Source organism: Mirounga angustirostris, unplaced genomic scaffold (assembly GCF_029215605.1).
Source record: "Mirounga angustirostris isolate CCGP_5_RB_7025 unplaced genomic scaffold, mMirAng1.0.hap1 SCAF_5, whole genome shotgun sequence".
In the NCBI taxonomy this organism is placed as follows: Eukaryota; Metazoa; Chordata; class Mammalia; order Carnivora; family Phocidae; genus Mirounga; species Mirounga angustirostris.
The window spans coordinates 45,449,789-45,472,264 of NW_026991713.1; the positions used below are offsets into that span (position 1 = coordinate 45,449,789).

Consider the following 22,476-nt stretch of genomic DNA (forward strand, 5'->3'; position numbering starts at 1 on the left):
AAGGCAGATATGTGATAGGTACTAAAGAGAAAAGCAAGTGAACAGACTGCAGGTATACCTAAAAATCTTCCTCTGCCTCCAACATCTGTGGCATATCCGTTAAGTGGCAAGAAGGTAATTCAAGGTGCTGGCAATTGTATCATTAAATAAAGAAAGATGCATTTCTACAGATTCACATGAAGGTTAGATCCTCGGGTCAAATCTTATCATAACATACACAAAGGACTCTTCAAAGTATTTGAGAGGAAATTTGCTCTTCTGCTTTTTTGGCAACATTAGATTTCTAAAAAATTAATTACTGCTTTAAAAGGTGAGGCATTATTAGAACTTAAATATTTTGTTTTACAGATGTCTTCAGTAATGGTATTTGAACTGTCTGGTCAATGAAGCCCTACAAATAGGTCTTAGTGGAGAAGACATCCTAGTTCAATGAAATTCAACAAATATTTATTGGTGTCTACTGTGCTCAATGTATGGGGGAATTTACAGACTGAGTCATTAAGGAAAGCCATCATTAAGTATCTACCATGTGCCTGACATTATGCTAGATTCTGGGAGTTTGAAGAAGATGGCTAAAATGTCCCTGCCCTAAAGAAGCTTGGAATCAGTTGGGATAGAACAAATAAGTAGCAGCATAACACTTTCTGGTTGATGAAGCACTTTCACGTATATAGTTCAATTGATCCACTCAACAACTTTATAAGAACCAGAGCACAGATGCTTAGATATTATTTATTTCATTTATGGAGGAGGAAACTAAGGCTCAGATACTTTGGCAAGTTCAGTACCTCCCAGAGCTTTACTTTTCTCATTTGTTAAACTGGGATAATAAATCTGAGTTGTAGGGTTTGTGTACAGATTAAAAGAGCTCATGCTTGTGTAACATCTGGCGGACCTGGGTTAGAGTTGTCACCCAACAAACCTACGTCCCCTTCTGTCCTCCTGCCCTCTTCCCTTGGATTAGATCATCGATAAGAGAAAAAGCTAGAGCTAGAATATAGGTCTTATGATTAAAAAATGGAATTTTTCTGGGTGCCTGGGTGGCTCAGTTGGTTAAGCGACTGACTTCGGCTCAGGTCATGATCCTGGAGTCCCGGGATCGAGTCCCGCATCGGGCTCCCTGCTCGGCGGGGAGTCTGCTTCTCCCTCTGACCCTCTTCCCTCTCGTACCCTCTGTCTCTCATTCTCTCTCTCTCAAATAAATAAATAATATCTTAAAAAAATGGAATTTTTCTCATAATATCACACTGTCCCTTATCTATATCATATGCTTGTATGTATATAATTATGGTCACATACATATATGTACGTATGTACACTGGGCAGATATGAATGAATACCCATGCTTATGTACGTAAGTTGCACAAATAAGGAGTTATAGGGTTCTCGGGAAGGAGTTTTCTTGTGAGATCAAGAAAAACTTCATGTAATGTCATTTGAAACGGGCCCTGGGAGACAGAATGTCAATAAGCATGGTGAGGGGATGGACTCATAGGAGCAAGGAAATAAAGAGTTTTGTTCTATGGATACAGCTTTGTCGATCTGGGTTATGCCATCGGGTAATTGAGGAGAGCTGTGGAGAGCTGGTCAGGCGATGAGACAAGAGACGGTCCTGAATCTCCGGATGTTCCACAGTAAGAGGGTGACAAGATGGATGCTGTGCCTCCATCCTCCTGTGCTGGAGGCAGGGGGATGAGCCTTAGATCGGCAAGAACTTTGAGATGGTGGCTAGCAGAGGCTGGTGGCAGTGGGTCTGAGAAGTTACGCAGAGGATGGGGACCTCAGAGGGAGAAATGGAGACCGCGTAGCCAATGGGACAGGGAAGCATTCACAGAAACTGGGAATTGGGGATCTGCCAGGGGGTGGCAGTGACTGATGAGAGAGAAACAGGCAGAAGCAAGGTGAGGAGAGTTTCAGGGAGAAAATAGTGAACGCCATAAAATACTGGATAGAAGCACTAATAAATTTTGGGGGCTGTTAGTCCTTTCTCAAGTGGTATCAGCATATCAAAAGAGTGATTAAAAAACAAACAAACAAAACTCAGTCTTGTGGCGCTAAGGAAAAAGAAGCAAAGGCAATGAAATTTGCCAACTTTTAATATGTAAATACTCTCTAATGAGGCCTAATGTTTATTGGCAATAAACTTTAAAACCCTTAGTTTGCCAACATACTGTCAGACTATTTCAGAAACGATGAATGGGATTTATTTTTTTTTTTCACTTGTCAGGGCTAATTGGGATTCCAGCTCATTTGTGACAGATACTACACGGTTCCAGAAAGCCTCTTAATCAAATTGGCACAGGATGAATAACTGCCAAGAAATGCCCCTAGAGTCATGTTCAACAGTTGTCCTTTCTCTCCTCCTGCTGATTCGAGACACCTCCGGCATGATCTCAGGCCAGTACTATGCCCCAGTTTGCCAGGTCTTTTAACGAAGAACCATCCTAACACCTGTTTTCATCTTCCCGTGCATCTACACGTGATTGATCTTCTGTCTGTGCTAAATGTGAAACATATAACTAACTATATGCTGTAGTTGTAACTCTATTTTGTGCTTTTATGGTATATAAACCCTCATATACATCTTTTTAGAATATATTCACCTTTCTAGAATTACAACCGAGCTTGTAATTGTATAAATGTGACTCGATGCTTGGGCTTGATAACAAATAGATACAGAAACCTCGCATAAAACAGTATCCCCCCAATGCCCACAATCAATGGAGTCTATTGCTGTAAAGGACTCCTATTATAATAATTTATAGGGGCACCTGGGTGGCACAGTCAGTTCAGCATCTGACTCTTAGATTCAGCTCAGGTTGTGATCTCAGGGTCTTGAGATCAAGCCCTTTATCAGGCTCTGCACTCAGCACGGAGTCTGCTTGAGTTCCTCTCTCCCTCTTCCTTTGCCCCTCTCCCCCTGCATGAGCACTCTGTCTCTCACTGAAATAAATAAATCTTTAAAAGAAAATTTGTATTTCTAGTATACCTGGGTTCAAGTTCTGAATGACTAGGTGACCTTAATAATGATTCTCTAAAAATCAGTTTTATTCCTTAGAAAATAGAGATAAGTGAAAGTATGTCACAAGATTACTGTGAAGTGAGTCAAGGCCTCTGAAGATATGAAGCATAATGCAATGCACACCTGAGGTCCTAGAAAAAAAGAATCTTTTATGTTATTTCAGCATTCAGCTGAAACCTGGCAAAACATCTCTATAGATGCTTCTCTGTAAAGAATCTTATATTGACAAAGACGAAACTTGGGAATATATAGGACATTCATTTTATTATATTTAAAATTGCAATATGTATTATATCTCAGGATGGAAAAATCAAAAAGAACTACGGCCACTTACATTGTAATAAGAGAAGGATTGCCTACAAATGCTTTCTCGGGTATTGACTTGATATTGTTGCTGTGAAATCCTCTAGAAAGAGAGGGAAACATTTCTTTAAGAAAATAACCTGCAGGGTAACATTATATAATAGTACTCTCTTCCTGTGGCAGTGATCAGCGTCTTTGATAGCTAGAGGATAAGGTTAAATTCCTCTATGCATTTTGAAGCTTATGTGCTCCCTAGGAGAAAAAGAAATCACAAGCTGTCCTCTTGAAAGAGGAATAAAGAAATCGAAAGGAACAGTTGTGCTTTACGGAAGCTTACAACCTAATGTTATAAAAAGAAAATCCATCTGTTCATATCCAGTAGAAAACCACTGTATAACAAGCAGACACAGAGGGAACCATCTTTGGAGAGAGGATTATGATCACTTCTCCTGACCCCGTTTGAAGCGAGGAGAAGAGAAAATTGACTTAAGCTGCTGTGAAGTAGAGATTTAAGTAAGCTCCTTATGAGGACAAGATTTCCTGAGCTGAAGGAAGGTACTCAGTGAGTCTGTAATAACAAACCGATTCTCCTCTGCCGGGTGCTAGTGTTGTCTGAATGGCAGAGGGGCAGAGTCAATGCTCTTTGGGTTCCACGGGCCGGCGACTGGCTGAGGCGCCTTTGGGCTGCCTGACCATAGACCATGAGGATTTCCCAGTTGAGCCACACGTGGGGGCTCCTGAGGGAGAACCCTCCTAAAGTCTTTTGCTTCCAAACAAGCCCTGTTGTCTACCTCCTTTAGCTGTGTCTCTCATTTCTCTTGGCCAAGAGAATAGGCTCTACGTTTATTGTCCTTTCCAAGTCTTGGAACATTCCTTACATACATTATTCATATTTTTAGGTACAAAGAAAAGCTAATTGAATTATAGCATATAAAAGACAATGGATGCAACCTAAGAACTGAAAGTCAGCTTTACTTTAGTAAAATGGTGGGTTTTTAAAAATTAAATATGATTCATGAAGTATTTGAAGAATATGAGATGATGTATGTGAAAACATCTAGCACGGTACTAGGCACATGCATTTTGTTTCTCTAATCCTAGACTTAAATGACCTAGAAAAGTTTGTTCTTCAAAATGCTCAGCAAATAACTGAATTCTGTGACAATTCTCTATAAATGTATGAAGTGTGTAGATGTTGGGGGAATATAGCTTAGGAAAAGAGAACTTAGAGAACTATGTATATATATTTTTTCTAATATACATACTTTAGGGAAATCCATTCTAAATTTAAAAAAGATTATCTAATGTTTGCTGGAGATAGACTAAATGAAAATATGTTTCAAGTGTACTCAGCCATTATTTATACAAACTTTAAAAATTTTCTAGTCAGTCATACTAGGTACAATAGTCAAATATATTTTAAAGTGAATTCACAAAGAAGAGAGTTCTCCCATTAAATTTGTCCTAAATACTTACAGTTCTTTAAGGTTGGAGAGTGTCCTGATGGCAGTGGGGAATTCATCAAGATTATTATAATTTAAATCTCTGAAAAGAAGTAAATAGTATTTTCAGTTTTTTATTTGAAAATTCCTATATACATTTACAGAGAAAGTGAACACCCTATTGCAATGGGTCAGGATCACTGATCAAAATCCTCCTTCCTTCTCTTCATGGAGAGAGATATTCTTGGCTTGCTGTCCACCATCATTCCACCAGTCTCTGCATTAACGTGGTCATTAGACTGCTCGTGAGAAATGTCAGAGTCAAGTCTCAATGGCACTGAGGTATTTAAAAATGGTGGTGGGGGGGGTGGCGGTACATACAGCCATGTTAATGTCCAAGTAGGAGGGATACTTGGCTAGGTTGTTGGTGGCTTGACCATGTAGCTCTTCACCTGAACCTGGCTCACCATGCTGTCAGCTGGTGTGTGTGTTCCTCCTGGCTCCTGAATCACATCTCCTCTCTTGTTCCCACCTTCACACTCTGATGTTTCCTTCTGCTTTTCAGAGTCTTGCCTGAGAGGACATCTTGGAGAGTTGCTTCATCCCTGACTCCTGTAGAGTGCCTGTGATTCTCCCAGCCTGAGGTCCAGGATGACAGTCTGCTTCTGGAGAGGTGTATGTGGTACTGGGCACTCTCAGGAAGGGCCTCAGGTCTAGAATTTCTTCAGGGTCACAAATAAAGACTCAGACCAGAAGTATGTTTTCCTCGGTCTGTGAGGCAAAGCTCTACATTATCCTTCATGCCCAGAGATGGCATGGCCAAACAATTTCAACTCATTAATTTCTCTATCTGTTATGACACAAATGCCTTTTCAATTCCATTACTCAGACTAACTCCACCTTATATCTACAACTTCGTATGAAAAAGTAATTGCCTCCTAGTCTCGGGCAATGGCAGATTTCCCAGATGATGCAGAAAACTCTTTTGGTCAGGCAATCAGATGTGGTTAGATCTTCCTCTATGGAGAAGAATTGCTTTTTAATTTTGAGAGAGATAATATGACCGAGTTAAACATGAATCAAGATTCCTACTTGTCTGGCACAAACCATCCTTAAGCTATACTGCAGGCAGGAAACTCATGTCTTTTGTGGACATAAATTTTCTTCCTGTTTGTAAATCTCTCCAGATGCTCTGTTTTGATTAAATGGAGGATTGGGTCCTTATAAATTACTTGGGTTTCTAGTGAGGCAGAGGAAGAGGTTGGGAGTAACCAATTTACTGATCCTCTGTAGCCCTGGGCAAGGCGAAAGGAGGGTGGGGGACAATGAGACTCATATGAATTTGCCCTAAAATATTTGACTCTATGGTATTTACATGAAATCCTGGGTTCTCATCTCAAACATGGGGTGGGGGGGAAAGAAAGCCTATTTATGGAAATACCCATCAAAGCCAATATTGTTTTTTGTTCCTCTTGTGTTGGAAAGGACTGGAAGGTGCTTTCCATTACTAAGATCCCAAGCCCAGCCCTGTGTAGATAAGGGAGAAGTTCTAATTTTTCCAAGCACCTCATAAGAATGGTTTGCCTGTGCCTTTAAGTTGACTTCAAAGTTCTGCCTGGAGAAGTTCATCTTTGGCATCTCCTTATGAGGACGATGCCTCCCTTCTACGAGGAAACACAGAGTGACGTAAGTAACCCAGGAAGGAGAGCTGGGAGCGCTCACTGACCTGAGCCACCAACAACAGATGGCCCATCAGGAAATCGTCAGACCCAGACCCGATTAGAGGCTAAATTGACCAAGTACAAATGGTAAGCTCTGGATGCAGACGAATAATGGGCTCCAAGGCCACGAGAGAGGTGGTCTTTGGTCTCTCCTTTTGCAGACCGGGTCAGTCATCACTGTAGATGTAGTGGCCCTGGGTGGTTTACAGTACCTGAGTATTAGAAATATGGGGGTGAGGAGGGCAAAACTGGAATCACCCCCCCTCCAGAACACTCAGGACCCCCAAAGCCTGTCACCTCACCCTCATTATACCTCTCACTCCGCTAGGGCAGTGAAGAGCAGCTCCTCCCCTGAAACGGCTGGGGCCTGGGGAGGCCCGCGAGAACATGTGAACTCTCACCGTCATGGCTCTGGGAAAGGCTCTAGGCGGTCAGCTGGCTGGACTCTCTTTTTATTATAGGTACCAATTCAGATCTGAGCTTTTGACCTATTCTTTGGAAGTAGTGTATGCTGGTAAACATGGATTTCAGAGTCAAACTCGAGAAGAAGCAAATCCCAGCTATGCTACTGCCTAGATATGTCATGTTGTTAAAATAACTTAAACCTGACTAGCCGCTCTCGTAGGATGGGTTGTGGGATCAACTGAAACCACATATGCCGAATGGTGCAGTATTTGGATAGAGATATACGCAATAAATGGTAACTATTATTACTTTTTACTTTTTTGAATCACTTTGTTGTTTGCTAATGGAACTCCTGTTCATCTCAGATTGGAAAGTCCAGCATTTGTCTGGTCGGTATCCTCTCACTGGGTGGGGGCCGGGAAGGGGGGCATGCCTGGACTAGACTCATGAATAGTGAGCCTGAGTGACAGATTAGAACTGATCCTTGACACAGAGTACACATTCCTAGGCAAACAGTCGCTAAGTAGAGAACATCTCATTTAGCTTATAATCATTCTAATTTACCACTCTTGTTAGATTAAAATAAAATCTCAGTTTTACTAGCTCTGTGTGTGTGTGTGTGTGTGTGTGTGTAAGATAAAGCCACTGTAAATATCTGTTTAAAGCTCAGGCAATTAACCAAACCAAACAGCAAGTTTGACTTTAAGGCTATTTTGATTCCTTCAGAATACTCATGAAAACACTGAAAAAAGGGAAACAAATAAAAGGTCAACTCACAAAGTCTCTAGGCTGTGGAGCCCATCAAAGCATTTCTTTCCCAGGGAGTGAATTCTATTGTTATGGAGATGCCTGCAGGAGAACATTACGGACACAGTCAGGAAGGCACACTGCTCATGGAAACTTCGGCACAGCCTTCTGATTGCTTAAATCCAAAGAAACTTAGAGTAAAGAATGTGCTAGTTATATATAAGAAATGCTTTTTTTAACTTTTTTTTTTCAAGGCTATATGACCCATCCACTCTTACCATAGATGATTCTATACTACAGAGTTTAATAGGCAGTGACAGTTTTACCTTTTGCGTTTGAGATGTCAGGGAGTATATAATAATACGGGCAACATGACTGATAAAAGTAAATTCAGGTTGTTAACATAGCTTTCAGATGTAGGATATTAAAGCAGAGATTCTGACCATCATTGACAAATGAAGGATGGAGGGAAGGTCCTGGTGTACACGCATATTTTCTATTAAAGCTGCAGGCTTATAAATGGCTATGTTCCCAGGGTGGGACCACAGGTTAACAGGCAACAACAATTTTAGTCAGAGAATGGTGATCAGATTTTTTTGGCTGCCCCAGGAGATTAGTTATCTTGACATAGTATTAACATGTATAATTATCATCTTTGGCTCAATGGTAAGTCAGTTAAGTCAGGGCCAATGAGAACAGCTGTGTATATAACTGAAAACTGGACCAGGTCCCAAGGGATTTTTGGAAAATGGGCTTAAGGAGAAGAGGGTGACGAATAGCTGGGTCTCTGTAAATCCATTCCTTCAGGTGGGGGAAAAAGTTAAAGCACACACCCAGCTTCTGGTGGGTCAGCGGTATCATCTTTATATGCATGAGTCAGTATAGAAATTTGTCAATATCGCCCGAAATTTCTTATCCTTTAAACTAAGGTTTTGTTTGTTTGTTTTTTCAAAGATTTTATTTATTTATTTATTTATTATTTATTTATTTATTATTTATTTATCTATTTAATTTGAGAGAGATAGTGAGAGAGTGAGAGCGAGTGGTGGGGGGAGGAGAAGAAGGGGGAGGCGCGGGAGGGGGTAAGGAATCTCAAGTGGACTCTATGCAGAGTGCTGAGTGTGGAGTGGGACCTGGGGCTTGATCCCACGACCCCGAGATCATGACCTGAGCTGAAACCAAGAGTTGGTCACCCAACCAACTGAGCCAGCCAGGTACCCCAACTAAGGTGTTTATTCTAATAAATCTATGTTGGTTTCGTGTGAGATCTTTGTGACATTTATTGAAGATCTTGTACATGGGGGAAGGGGATTGAGGGGAACCTAAAAAGATGGATAAGATGCTGGCCAGCCCTCAAAGGAAGATAATACAAGAGAGAGACGGGTAATCAAGAAAACTGGAATAATCGAAGGCAGTGGTGGGCCCGTGGGTGGGCATGGAGCAAAGGGAGAAATAGGGCAGAAGAAGCCTTCCTCAAGGTTCCTCGGCAAACTGATCTTCCAGCCTTTCAAGCAGCTGCTATTTTCCTTTATCAGCCTTGATTGACCATTATATTATACACATGGGGCATACAGCTACACCCTTAAAGGAGACTGATTATTTTTCAAACTATTACTTGAGAATCATTTTGGTTTACTTAAAATAATGAAATCTAGACCCATCGGGGAAAAAAGGCCACACAAACGCACAGCTCCCTGTTAATGGTTTGTCCTTACTTCTCTTCCCTTGGTAGGGGTTCAAAAAATATTTATTAAATAATAAGAAGGGCATATTTCAATTTGACCTGAATTAGAAATTATCAGAAATAAGGAATTTTTATTCACTTCTGTCACTGGACTAACTTTGTACAGTGTGACGATTGTCTGAACAATATACATGGGCTTCCCTAAGACAGAGGTTGTAGTTTATCTTCGAATGCCTCAAAGTGCGTGGCACTTAGCAGGTGCTTGGCTGAATTCTTTAATATTCTCAAGTCATTTCAGGGAGTCCCTATTCAAGGCATGAAGGGCCAGCACTTGAAGGCCAACATGTCCTGCGGTGAAAATTTAGAAAGTGTGAAAAGAGAGAGAGAAAGAAAGTCAATAAAACTTACAGAACTACCAAGCTGGAGAGGTTTCCAAAGGCATAGTCTGGTATGTGGTGTATTTTGTTCAGGGCCAAGGTCATGGCCTGCAGTGCTGATAAACTTCTGAAAGCCTGGACAGGGACTTCTGTCAAGGAGTTGTCATCCAGCCACAAGTGCCTCAGGGAATGCAGGCCACGGAAGCAGCTCGGGGGGACGTAGCTGATGTGGTTGGCATCCAGACGCCTGCGGAAGCAAGCAGCGAGGATGGTAAAGAGGGCAAAGCCCAGGCAGGAGGTCAGCCTTGCAGGGACACTCTCAGTATGCTGAGGAACAGGTGTGAAACAGGGCTCAGGGACCTCGGGATGCCCAGGCATCTGGAACAGTTTGCTCTCGTGGGAGGCTTTCCTCACTTGCCAGTAGAACCATGGCTTCTTAGAGCCCCTCGGCTATTAAAATTCCACGGAGCTATGATTCCCTTCCAGGCTTGTGGGTAACATGCCTCCATGCACAGAAGTGGCCTCCCCTGAGGTATGAAGCCTCAGTGTGATGATCTTTCAGTTTTTCTCTCTGACACCCTTTCTCTTCCCCCTTCTCCCAAGCCAAATACATGCCTTTGCTTTCTTTTCCTTTTTTTTTAAAGATTTTATTTATTCATTTATTTATTTGAGAGAGGTACAGAGAGAGAGAAAGCACGAGTAGGGGGAGGGGCAGAGGGAGAGGGACAAGCAGCCCCCCCCCCCCCCACCGCCTACTGGGCGCAGAGTCAGTCTCGGGACTGGATCCCCAGACCCGAGATCATGACTTGAGCTGAAGTCAGATGCTTAACCCACTGAGCCACCCAGGCACCCCGCATGCCTTTGCTTTCCCTGGACTGTTCTGAATCTACAAAACCTATTATTCTACCAATTTGTTCACTGAACTCTGGGAAAAGATCTTCTTGGTATTTAAAGGAACGGAGTCATTTCTGAAGGCTGTTAGAGACACGCCTCGGGGAGAGGAGAGGCGGTCCCTCTGGTTTTCTCAGTACAGTGCTGATAAAAAGCCTAAGAACTGTGGGCTTTCTTGCACATCTGACCATGTGCATTGGGCAGGTATTTGTTTTTCCTGACATTTTAAGCGAATAACAAAATGAGCAGCTTTCCCAGCTTTTGCTTCTTTCTTCCACACACCATTTTTTTTTTAAAAGATTTTATTTATTTATTTGACCGAGAGCGAGAGAGGGAACACAAGCAGGGGGAGTGGGAGAGGGAGAAGCAGGCCTCCTGCTGAGCAGGGAGCCCGATGCGGGGCTCGATCCCAGGACCTTGGGATCATGACCTGAGCCAAGGCAGACACTCAATGACTGAGCCACCCAGGCGCCCTGTTGTTTTTTGTTTTTTTTTTTTAAGTGGGGAACTACATCTAAACATAGGTCTGGGTAATGAGCTGTTGCAGCTTCAGAACCAGCAGAGGGAGTGCAATGCACTTCTCTCGCCCCGTCCAACAGAAACAGCGACTGCAATGACAATGCCGAGCTTTTCGAAGTGGAAATTGCAATCTCCTCTAAGGTGCATCAACGACAGAGACACCAGCACCCGGCTATACTTCCAAGGGCCCTCGCTCACTTTTCCAATCTGTTCTTTTTTTTTTTTTTTTTTAAGACTTTATTTATTTATTTGACAGAGAGAGAGACACAGTGAGAGAGGGAACACAAGCAGGGGGGAGCGGGAGAGGGAGAAGCAGGCTTCCCGCCGAGCAGGGAGCCCAATGATGCGGGACTCGATCCCAGGACCCTGGGATCATGACCCGAGCCGAAGGCAGACGCTTAACGACTGAGCCACCCAGGCGCCCTCCAATCTGTTCTTAAGGCTCACGCATTTGTCTGCATTTTCAAAGCTAGGATTAAAAAAAAGAAGAAGAAGAAGAAGAGTTGCATTTTAAGCGGTCCGTGTCTTAGGAAGGATTAGAAAATCATGAGTGGATTTTGAAAAATGTTTTAGGAAGCACTGAAGACTACACAGAGGCAGGAAGTGCACCAGGGTCATGGAATAATCCCTTTCCACCCAAATTTAAACAAGTTAGAGATAGAATTCTCTGTGGTAGGGAGCTAATTTCTTTGGAAAGCAGCCTCCTCACTTTTGGTCACAATATGTCACTTCACTTGTCCTCTGGCTTCTGCTTCTATTGACTGAATGGGGACAAGTGATGCCTTTAAGGCCCCGGACCAGGTTTTGATATTAACTGAGGTAAGGTCACTTGGAATGAATTTTAAGAGTTTGGTGTCCAGGGGTGCCCACTCACAATTAAATTTCCAGTAGGGTGACGATTACTGTAGGCAGCAGAAACACAGATTCCAACTATCTCAAGGTTCTGTCAATAAACGGAACCGGAAATTTTTAGGAAAACTCAACACTGCCCTTCCCCCTCGATGCAGTGACAACATGCTCAGCCCAGGTTCAAATAAGGTATAACTTCATCCGGGGTGAGGAGGTGATGGTTTTCTTTTGACCAGAAGTGAAGCACGTATGTAAACTCTCCTTAACGACCGCACTGATTAAACAAGGAAGACTTTATTTAAATCATATGAACTTCCCCGTTTGAGGTGACATCTTGTCTGATGATTGCCAGTTGCTTATGTAATAAAACAACAAGCAGCTTCTAAGAGTCCTGAAGATGACTCATCTTAAAGTTTGGTACACACGTTGGGGTACATTTATAGAAAAGGCTCTCTCAGCGCTGAGTCAGAGGCTTGTCTTCTTCAGGACTTAAGTTCCCGCTAATGTCACTGCTGGGTCTTGAAGTGACCTTGGTCTCAGTTTTCAATGTTAATAAGCCCATTTCTCTTGATAAGTGAATTTATGAAAAAAAGTAATTTATGATTTATGATTTCGGAATCACCCCCCCCCCCCCGCCCCTGCCGGCTGCAGGAAAAAGGAATGTAATCTGCCCTCCACAATGTAATCTTAGGGCAATTTGCTGTCTGAAATGAAATGAGTAAGACAGGGCAATTCTGCACAGTCCTATCCCTTCCTATCCTAATACTCCCCGACCCCATACTCGGGTATCCTGAATGAGGCACTAACTAAACTAACTAGACTAAAACGTGTCTCTGCCTCACTAGTTTCTTCATCTAAGAAGCTCCCAATAAACCATACTTCTTCTAAACGCAGTGTTTTGAAGTCCGTGTCCACCTGCCTCAGTGGTCCAAACCTAATCAGAGAATGGTACATTGTTCACATTCAGAGGCATTATCTGATTTAATCTAAACAGAAGATCCGAAGGCTAAACCGGAGTGTGGAATTAATTATCCAGCCACTCATACAGGTGGTTCCCACAGAACAAGGTTAAGACTGTGGACAAGGCAGCTGGTAGGGGAAAGTTGTGCCTCTTCAGTGAGTAAACAAAGAGCTCACATTAAGTCAATCCGGTCTTTTGGGGCAGCTGGGCATTTTCTAGTCATATGCTTGGAAAATGCAATATTTAAGTAGTGGTGTATAAGAAAAACATCACTACAGAGTACACAAAACCACATATAAAAGTGCAGTTCTAGAATATTATCAGGGACAACAAAAATAACTGTGTTATATAGTTCCACTTTTTAAGTGTTTCTTTGTTATCATTTCTATTTCATGCCAAGTCACAAAGGGTGTGTGTGTGTGTGCCTGCCCCTTAGAATCTGAATTAGAGCAGAGATTTGGGATGAGAAATCTCAGGTCCAAGTCAGTATACGGTAGCTGTGTGACCATGGCCAAATCAATAGACCTCAGCCTTCACACCTGTAAAATGGGGGTAACACCTCTCTATTTTATAAGATTGCTTTACGATTAAAGGAATGAATATAGCACACTATAAATCACCTTCATGATTTTACATTATTATTACTTGAGGCTGGTTAACAGTTTGTATTTTTGGGTTTTTTTGACCACGGAAACCATTCAGAAAAAAAAGAGGTAAACTCAAACTTTGCCTGAGTCAAAGGTTGGTTAAAAGGAGTACTATATTGTCGGTGAATTTTGGTTCTGAAAAATGCTACTTCTTTCATCCCTCACGGTGGAAATAATTAAGAGGTGTCTGCAATTAGACTGACTAGAAGTTACCCTTACTTTTCAGGCTTCAACATCACAATAACAGAGTGTGCATGCATGTGCACGTGCATCTATAATCCCAAAGGGCAAAGAGTTTTGTTCCCGATTCATTACTGAATAGAACGTCTTCATTCCAAAGGCAAAGGAGAAGCAGTGACATGGGATAGACAGCACATTCTCAGAGACAATTCCTACCAGTGATCTTGGCATGTAAGTATCTAACCCTAATGTCACAGAGGTAGCACAAAGCCGGCACGCTGTTAGGGGTAGCAAAATAAAACACTAACAGTGGGAGTGGCCCCATCGTCTTTTAGACAAATAAAACCTCTTAATTATGATCTTGAAAGACATTCTAAAAAGTAATCACTAGATGGAACATGGTACCCATTTTATGCTCCTTCTGTTACTTATAACTTCTAGCAAACTGGTAGATACAGATTTTACCCTACTTTCTATGTCATACAACCACTTACATCATGGGCTTAGGGTAACTGAAAAGTGCACTGAATTAGAAAAATCAAGACACATTAAGTCAAGACCCTGTCGGTTATTAATTCTGAGATTTAGAGGCACGTGGATTAATTTCTCTGAGGGTCCATTTTCATATCGGTAAAGCAGAATCGTAACAGGTCACAGAATTGCTATGGGAATTAAATGAGAAAACATATGTGCAAGTGTTTTGTAAACAGTAAAGCATTCCACGAATGATAGGTGTTATTACCTGAGAAAAATCTTCACATTTAGGAAGTGATATCATTCCTCCCCCCTCCCCCACAAAAGTTTCTTTAATTTTTCCTGAAGGTTCTTTACTCTTTGTCATTTCAAATCTCTCTAACGGAGACTGACATTTTTTGAGGGGGTCATATGGGCTGGCAGGACTGCTGATTTTCTACTCACCGTAATCCTTTGTATGTAAGTTCAGTAGCTACCCTCCATGTTTTGATTAGAGTTCTAGGAAGCCTCCCATCACAGAGAAAAGAAGAAGCACACATCTTTGAGATTAGGCCAACAGAAGTCCAAGAAGGCCCCAAAGGCTAACATGGCTGAGGAAAACTATGACATCACTGGTGCAGGAAGAGAATTTTCATCAAGTAGAAGTCTGGGCCGTGTTACCTAGAGGACTGCCACTGGTGAGAAAGGGATCTGTCATGACTTTGGGGCGTATGTTGGAATAACTCCCTCTCTGGAGGGAGGGCTTGGAGGACTCCATAGTTACCGAAGGGATTCTGCTGCATGAACTGTTTGGCCAACAGGACTGTCCCTCATGGACCTGGGGATGTGTCTCCTCATCACTGGGAACTTGTCAGGGCCATCCAGGTCACCCTGACAGGCTTCAATACTTTTGAGTACCCACGGTAAGCATCTAGAGTCTGGATAGCTGTGTTCAGAAGATTTCTGGGTTATCTACCTCTGAGCAATGTCCCATTCTCCTCCAAAGCATCTGCAAAATCTGCATAACATTGTTTCTCTGGGCTGGAGGGCTGTACAACCTCCTGACTGGGTATCCTGATAGTAGCTGTGCTGTAGAAAGATCTCTTTGATCGCAACGTGCAGAGGGACTGGTGAGAAAGTAAGTGACCAGGGCAGTTGCAGTCAGGAGGGTGAGAAAAGACAAGAGCCTGGAAGAAGTGTGGAAATGGACAGGAAGGTCCGAGATGAGGATTGCTAAATAAGTGGGCCCGACAGAATGTGGTGACTTGTCAGCTGTGGCCACAGGGGGAGGCAAGGAACGAACAGCGACTCCATGTTCCATCCTGGACGACTGGGCAGATGGGGACCGTGCTAGAGCAAGGATGAAAGTTACCCAGTATTCTGTAAACTAAAAACAAAATAAAACTGCATGTTCACTGTGACTGCAGTTCTGCAATATCAATGTGTCCTATGTGATGAAGAACTAGAAGGTAACAGGCAAAAAAAAAAATCAATCTTTTACGTCAGGAAATGGCAAAAACACACACACACACACACAAAACCCCCACAAAACCCAAAAAACAAACTTCAAAAGCTCATTTTCTTACCTCCTGTCTAAATATTTTTGCATAATATTTTCATGTGTAAAAGCTTAATTTTACAAGTTTTCTCTTTCAAAAGAAACATTTTGCCAATCTGTTCCATACTCCTGAAAGGAATTTTTGATTTATAAGTGGCATTATTGCAGGGATTAGAGAAGCTATGAGATCATTCTTGCTATTGTTTTTCCAGAAAAAGGCCCTTTACATATATCTCATATATGATACCTTGCCAATGTATCACACAGACTTATATCTTTGTTTGAGAATGTCTTTGATAAGCCATTAACTACAAGGAAGAAAGCGTTAGTCAAAAGATAAGCCATAGATCTTGGCTAATTCCATATCTGAGATGACTGTAATGATGTCAATTATTAACACAGATGACTTGAGGGGAAAAAAAGTCAAAGGTGTGAAGAATGTTGCAGCTGCAGGTATAATATAGTTTATGGGGATTCTTTCAATAAACAGAATTATGAAGCATAGCATTTTCATCACTGACATTTCTAGTTTATATTTGGATGAGCATTTTTTCTTTATAAGTTTTAAAGAAACGACCAACTCACTTGTACATGCATTTGTACATCTTGTAAGACCATTTTGAACCATTCACGAATAGTCAAAAGAGCACAATCATTTCGTTTTTGATAAATGAAAGCATGTTCAATTAATATCTTGCTTTGGTGCTGAAATGAAAACCACGTACTTCCAAGCTTGTATGTAATACAGTTTGACAAGGTATCTGACGCACTTGTTACGGTGAAATTTTACTGCACTGGAACCAGGGGATCTCTGGAAATTGAATTCGTCAGATCGTTATAATAACACTATTGGGATAGAATTTTATCTCCATAAACTCTTACAGGTTGGATTCCTGTTGATTTATATGAATTCTTCATAATCATAGGAGTCATTTTTATTGTTACTATTGTTATTTAATATTTATGGAGTGACCACAGCATGGGATTCTACCTTTTAATGAAACTTCCCATCCATATCCTAGGAAGACATGAAGTGTATGAATTCATATAAGCAGCGTGATTGTTTATATAAGGATTGCTGCTTCTAGCTTTCTGTTCTCCATCTTATTCATTGGTAAACTTAATGTAAACCAGGAGGAAATATTATTGCTTTAAACTTACCTCTGAAAAGGTAAAGAATTTTTCTCATCTCTGCAGTGTGGGGAGAGATGAAGTCTACAGGCTCACCAAAGAACAGTAATTTAGAGTCTAGTCAGTTGGTTTGACGAACAGCTACCTGAACCAAACCTCTGTCTCTCCAGCATCATTGAAGAGAGCAAACTTCAATAAGAAATATATTTTAAAATCAATTTATATGAGGTCGCTCAGTTTCTCAGAGGTTATTGTTGCTGTGAATTTTGTAACAGGAGATGAGTAACAGAAGCATTGACTTCTTCAGTTTCATTTTTCTCCATAGAAAACAAAGGCTTTTTTTTTTTTTTTTTTTTTGGCCAAGGGCACCATTTGTCTCCCAGGTACCATCAGGGTTTGAAATCTGGGGGTCATTTTTTAAATCTTCCATAGCCTTCCAGCCAATCATTCACCAAGTCCTCCGGATTTATTTTTATCTCCAAAACTCTCCACTTCCACTGTCTAGTTAAGTCTCTTATCTCTTAACACCTGCATGACTGCAACAGTCTCTGAGCTGGTCCTTTTGCCTTTGATCTCTTATCTCGTCTATTAATCCTGTAGACTGCTACCAGATTAATCTCCCTCAAACTGTGCTCTATGTCCTTCCCCTGTTAGGAATCCATGGTTCTCCTACCGTCCCTTCAAACTCAAACTTCCCATCTGATATTCAAAGCTCACCATCCACCTTATCTAGCCACACTTTTCTCTTATTTCTCTGTCCCAGGCAAGTTGTCCCTTTTTAGCTCCCTCCCACAGTACTTCTGAGTCTTGTATTCATGAGCATCTCCTACTTCCTGCCTGTCTGAATCTCATCAACCCTACAAGACTTAGCATTATGGTTCTTCCCTGAACCCTACTCCTTAAAAAAAAAAAAAAATTATCATGGCAGTATAGTTGACATATTATATTAGTTTCAGGTGTATGACATAGTGATTCAACAGTTCTACACATTACTCAATGCTCACCACGGTAAGTTGTAGTCACCATCTGTCACCACACCACATTACTACAAGATTACTGATTACATTCCCTATGCTGTACTTTTCACCTCTCTGACTTATTTATTTTATAACTGGAAATTTGTCCCTCTTAATCCCTTTCACCTATTTTACCCATCCCTGCCCCCACCAACCCCTTCCTCCACCCCCCCACCTCCCACCCCCGCCCCCGGCCCTCTGGCAACCACCAGTTCGCCCTGAAACCTTGAATTCTTAGAGCAGAGAGTCCTCAGCTGAGACAGTGGAAAGCTAAATCTTGCAGACAGATCGACTCCAAAATCCCTGAAGAAACGATTGGGGTCCAACTCTTAGCTCAGGAAGGGCAGGTAGAAAAAGCCAGGCACAGAGATAGAGAGTTTGGAGCCAAAGAGATCAGTGAACGTGGGCAACAAACTGGGGGAGATGAGCTGATCCCTAGCAGATGTTTAGAACATCACTTACGGTTTGAGGCTTTAGTTCAATGAATTCATTAAATGTTTCTTGAGTGTGTTTTCTGCAGGTCCTGCTCCTGGTGCTTGGAGAGCTGACAGCAAACCAGGCAGACATGGAGCATGTTTTCTAAACATGTTGATCCAACATTTACGGAGCATGTTTTCTAAAGTGTAGTCAGACAATCAAATCATTCCAATGAGGTGTTAGGTGGAGGGTAATGTATGGTAGGAGGACCTGACCTAAATTTCACTTTTCTTTGAGATCCAGATCTGGATTTCAAGCTGTTTACGTGACATTTCTACTTAGTCATTTCTCCACAAACACACACGTTCAAGACCAAACTCATTATTTCCCACCCTATTTCCCCCAGATGTAGCCCTCTGTGGGTGTTTCTTGTCTCAGTGATGGGCTTCATTAAGCACATGGTTATATAAACCAGAAATGTAGGAATCATCCTTGACACTCTTCCTCCTTCATTCTTCGTCGCCAATTCATTACCAAATACCAGTAATTTCATCTAAAGATTTCTCGAATCCATTTCCCTTTTGCTATCTCCACTGTCCCAATCCTGAAAAAGTTCTCCTTTCTCTCCTAGACTGTTTCAGTAACACAGATCAGATCATGCCCTTTCCTGCCTAAACTCGTCCAGTGGATTCCCATTGCTTTCACAATGAAGACTCAAATCCTTGGCATGTCCCGAGTGGCTTTCAAGGTGTCTGACCCCACCTGCTTCTTCTTGTACTTCTCCCACCTCACTCTCTCTTCCTGCTTCAGCCACATGGACCTTGTTTCTGTTCCCTGATGTACTAGCCCCTGCCTCTCTCCCTGCCATCCACGACAAGTTAGTGCAGCATACTTCCCTCTGTCTGGAATGTTCTTCCCTCTTGTCTTTCTCTAATCAACTTCCACCTTTGCAATAGGGACAAGATACCATTTACTTACTTATCAAGAAAGTGGAAACAAATTCTACCTCACAGGTAATGAGGGAACAGACAACCGAATGCATAGGGAGCACTACAAAAGGCAGACTGACCCACTCTTTAATAATATTGTTCTCTTCCCTTCTTCAACTTATTTACTTCTGTCCTGCAGCATTACTAGTTTCTTTCTTTTTGTAAACCTTCACAACGTGGGTCTAGAGGGAAGATGTGATTCTGTCAAGCCCTTTTCCCTCAGATTAGTGCATCTGCTGTGTGCCCATTCTCGGCAGTGGATTTTGGAGGGGGGCAAGATAGCGTGGCAGTAAAATGGGCAGATTTGGGAGTTAAAGAGACCAGAGTTCTTATCCCAGACTCACCTCTAGCCTGACTCCATTACCAGCCATATGACCTTGAGGAGGTCATCGAACCTCTTGGAGCTCTTTGCCTCCTCCTCACAAAGGAAGGGATCATCTCCGCTCCTTCCTCAGGAGGCTGCTTCGAGGATGAGGGGAACATTGCAGGTTAAAGCACTTCATAACTAGCAGGGGCTGCTGCTTTTATAACCAAGGGGGTTTAAACACCCTGGGTGTTTCTCATTTTGTCCTGGCAGTGTTCCCATGCTTTACTGCTTCTTCACGTGCCTTTTTACAACTCCTTACAGATTTCACCTCCTCCAAAGAGGGGGAAACATTTTGTCCCCCTCACAATGCACCTTCCGATTGGTGTCATCCCTTTAGCTTCTCCGAAGAGTTTAACCTGCTTTCCAAAGGGAACCTTCATTTCTCATCACAAGACTACAAAAAGTGGTATTTGACTTCTCATGGATAACGTCTATGTTCTCTCTTATTTATCTATCTGCTGTCCTAGACGGGATTTGATCAGGGCACTGGCGGGTAACCTGATGTAAGAAAGCCTCAGGCATGGGGTCTTGCATTAAGTATTCACATTTTTTTCGTATATGATTCTGAAGACTGTGCTCCGACTTGCTGTAAACATTGCGTGGGAAGGCCTTTACCTTTGAAAATAGTTTTCATGGGGGCACCTGGGTGGCTCAGTCGTTAAGCAACTGCCTTTGGCTCAGGTCATGATCCCAGGGTCCTGGGATCGAGCCCCGCATCGGGCTCCCTGCTCGACGGGAAGCCTGCTTCTCCCTCTCCCGCTCCCCTGCATGTGTTCCCTCTCTCGTTGTCTCTCTCTCTGTCAAATAAATAAATAAAATCTTAAAAAAAAATAGTTTTCGTCTCCTATTTAAATGGGGGGAGGGAGACAAGGAAAACTTCTCCTCATAACAATTCATGGGGTGCTGGTTTGCACGTGGTTCTGTGAAGTGAACACCCAACAGTGCAACAGACAAAACTCTTGGCCTCTAGAATGTCTGAGTCCACCCCCATCCCAAGACCTATCTGATATGTTGGCACTTGGTGAAAAAACAAACTAAACCAAATTTTTATTTATTGAACATGATTTTTATTGTGTAAGCTTGTAATCTCTCTTTCTGGAGACTATTTTAGTGGAGGGAATAATGTTACTAATACTAAAACCATTGTTTTGTTTTGTTTTTTAACCCCTTTGATCTTTTAAACTTATCCTCTTGGTTACCTCACTCTGCATTCTTTTTGTCTGGTTACACCACCTTGTCTTTTGTGTACTTCCTTCCCATTCTTTATCCAGGGTCTGAAACCCAATAGGCTCCTGGATATTAATGGGAGGAAACTGGCTGGTTCTAGGCTTGCCTGACTTTCTGCTCAGCACCCTGCCTCTTCCTCCTCGTCTCGTCCTCTCGCTTACTCTTTTTTAGGACTGTTATCAGCAAAACCCCATCACAATGAGTGGGTGAATTTATTAACATTTCACAGGGTTCCGGGGGTGGAGTCCGCAGCCCTGAAGGTGTGATCACAAGATGCACGGGCAGATCATGTTCCAGGCAGGAGTTTTATGTTCTTCGGTTTTAAAACAATGTCTTATCCTCTGAAGATGAACACCAGCCGATTGGAGAATAGAGACAATACTAAAGATATGTCTAATTCTCTTATTTTCTATGTACCAACCCAATTAGTTTCTCTAGTGAGAACGAGACTTGGGATGAAAACTAACATGTAATAAATAATACTGGATAAACACGAAGATGTCATTGTCTTTGATCATCTTCACTGATGACGGGGAAATGACTGAACGTCATTAATGACTGCCCACAAACGAAGCAGTTGATTTTTTTCAGAGACCAATTTCTTAACTACAAACACAAAGGTGTGAGGGCATGGGAGGGTTAAGGTTTGAGTTTCTATGAAATCACTGTAATCTGAACCTGGTCCTCAAATGACTATTATGCCAAACGTTTCTTGGTGAAATACAACTCATTGTGAATTCTGATTACATTTCCTATTCCCTTCCAAAGAAACAGAAAGGAAATTAAGTTATATTGGATTACATTACAAAAAAGCCAACTGGTGTCTGGGCAGTCATTACCATGTCAGAAGCAAATGGCCATATTGTATGGGGGCAGGCTCTGGGCTATACTGGGCTCCGGCACATGGGCTTGACCTCTTGTTCTTTATGCAAACAACTTGCAAGCATCAGGAGAGAGTTACAAGAACACAAATGTACCTATGTGTTCTCATTATGAACAAAGCCAAATAACGTTTGTTTATGTAAAATAAATGAAAATTACATCTCTTGAAACATGAGTCCAATTCATTTCTTGCTCACAGCAATATTACCAATTTTAGCCTATCAGGTTTCTTAAACTATCTTTTCAATGCAGCCAAGTCCATATGGAGGAGCAAAGTATACCAAAGATCTATTTCAGTAGTTACCAGCCACTTTTGGTTTGTAGACCACTTGTTAGTGTCATAGAACAATAAAAATGTTCATTTCTCAAAGGCAGCAGCCATATCAATCCCCTGAGGATTTTGTTAAAATGAAGTTTTGAGTAAGTAAGACAGAGATGAGGCCCACCGCTCCGCAGATCTCGGAGGTGCCCGCGCTGGGGTGAACACATTCGGATAGCGGGGTAATACACAGCATGTGGCCTCCTATCTTCATCGGCCCCAGACTGTCAGTAGAATTAATAGGCAGATGTGAGCTATTTCTTTCTTTCTTTTTTTTTTAAAGATTTTATTTATTTATTTGACAGAGAGAGGGAACACAAGTAGGGGGAGTGGGAGAGGGAGAAGCAGGCTTCCCGCGGAGCAGGGAGC

General features: G+C 42.1%; 1 protein-coding gene and 1 long non-coding RNA gene across 2 annotated transcripts in view; one reads left to right on the plus strand and one right to left on the minus strand.

Moving 5' to 3' along the window:
- Window positions 1-22,476, minus strand: part of LGR5 (leucine rich repeat containing G protein-coupled receptor 5) — a 126,655-nt gene that overhangs the window by 18,526 nt on the left and 85,653 nt on the right. The window contains exons 5-7 of the mRNA XM_045872956.3: window positions 9,733-9,948; window positions 7,671-7,742; window positions 4,802-4,870 (exon numbers count right to left, since the gene is read on the minus strand). Of these exons, the coding sequence (XP_045728912.3) occupies window positions 4,802-4,870; window positions 7,671-7,742; window positions 9,733-9,948 (357 nt within the window). The remainder of the gene's footprint in view (window positions 1-4,801; window positions 4,871-7,670; window positions 7,743-9,732; window positions 9,949-22,476) is intronic.
- Window positions 5,657-16,169, plus strand: LOC135364410 (uncharacterized). Its single transcript, XR_010411438.1, has 4 exons — window positions 5,657-6,575; window positions 6,817-7,188; window positions 13,795-13,979; window positions 14,717-16,169. It is a non-coding gene; the product is annotated as an uncharacterized LOC135364410 (long non-coding RNA).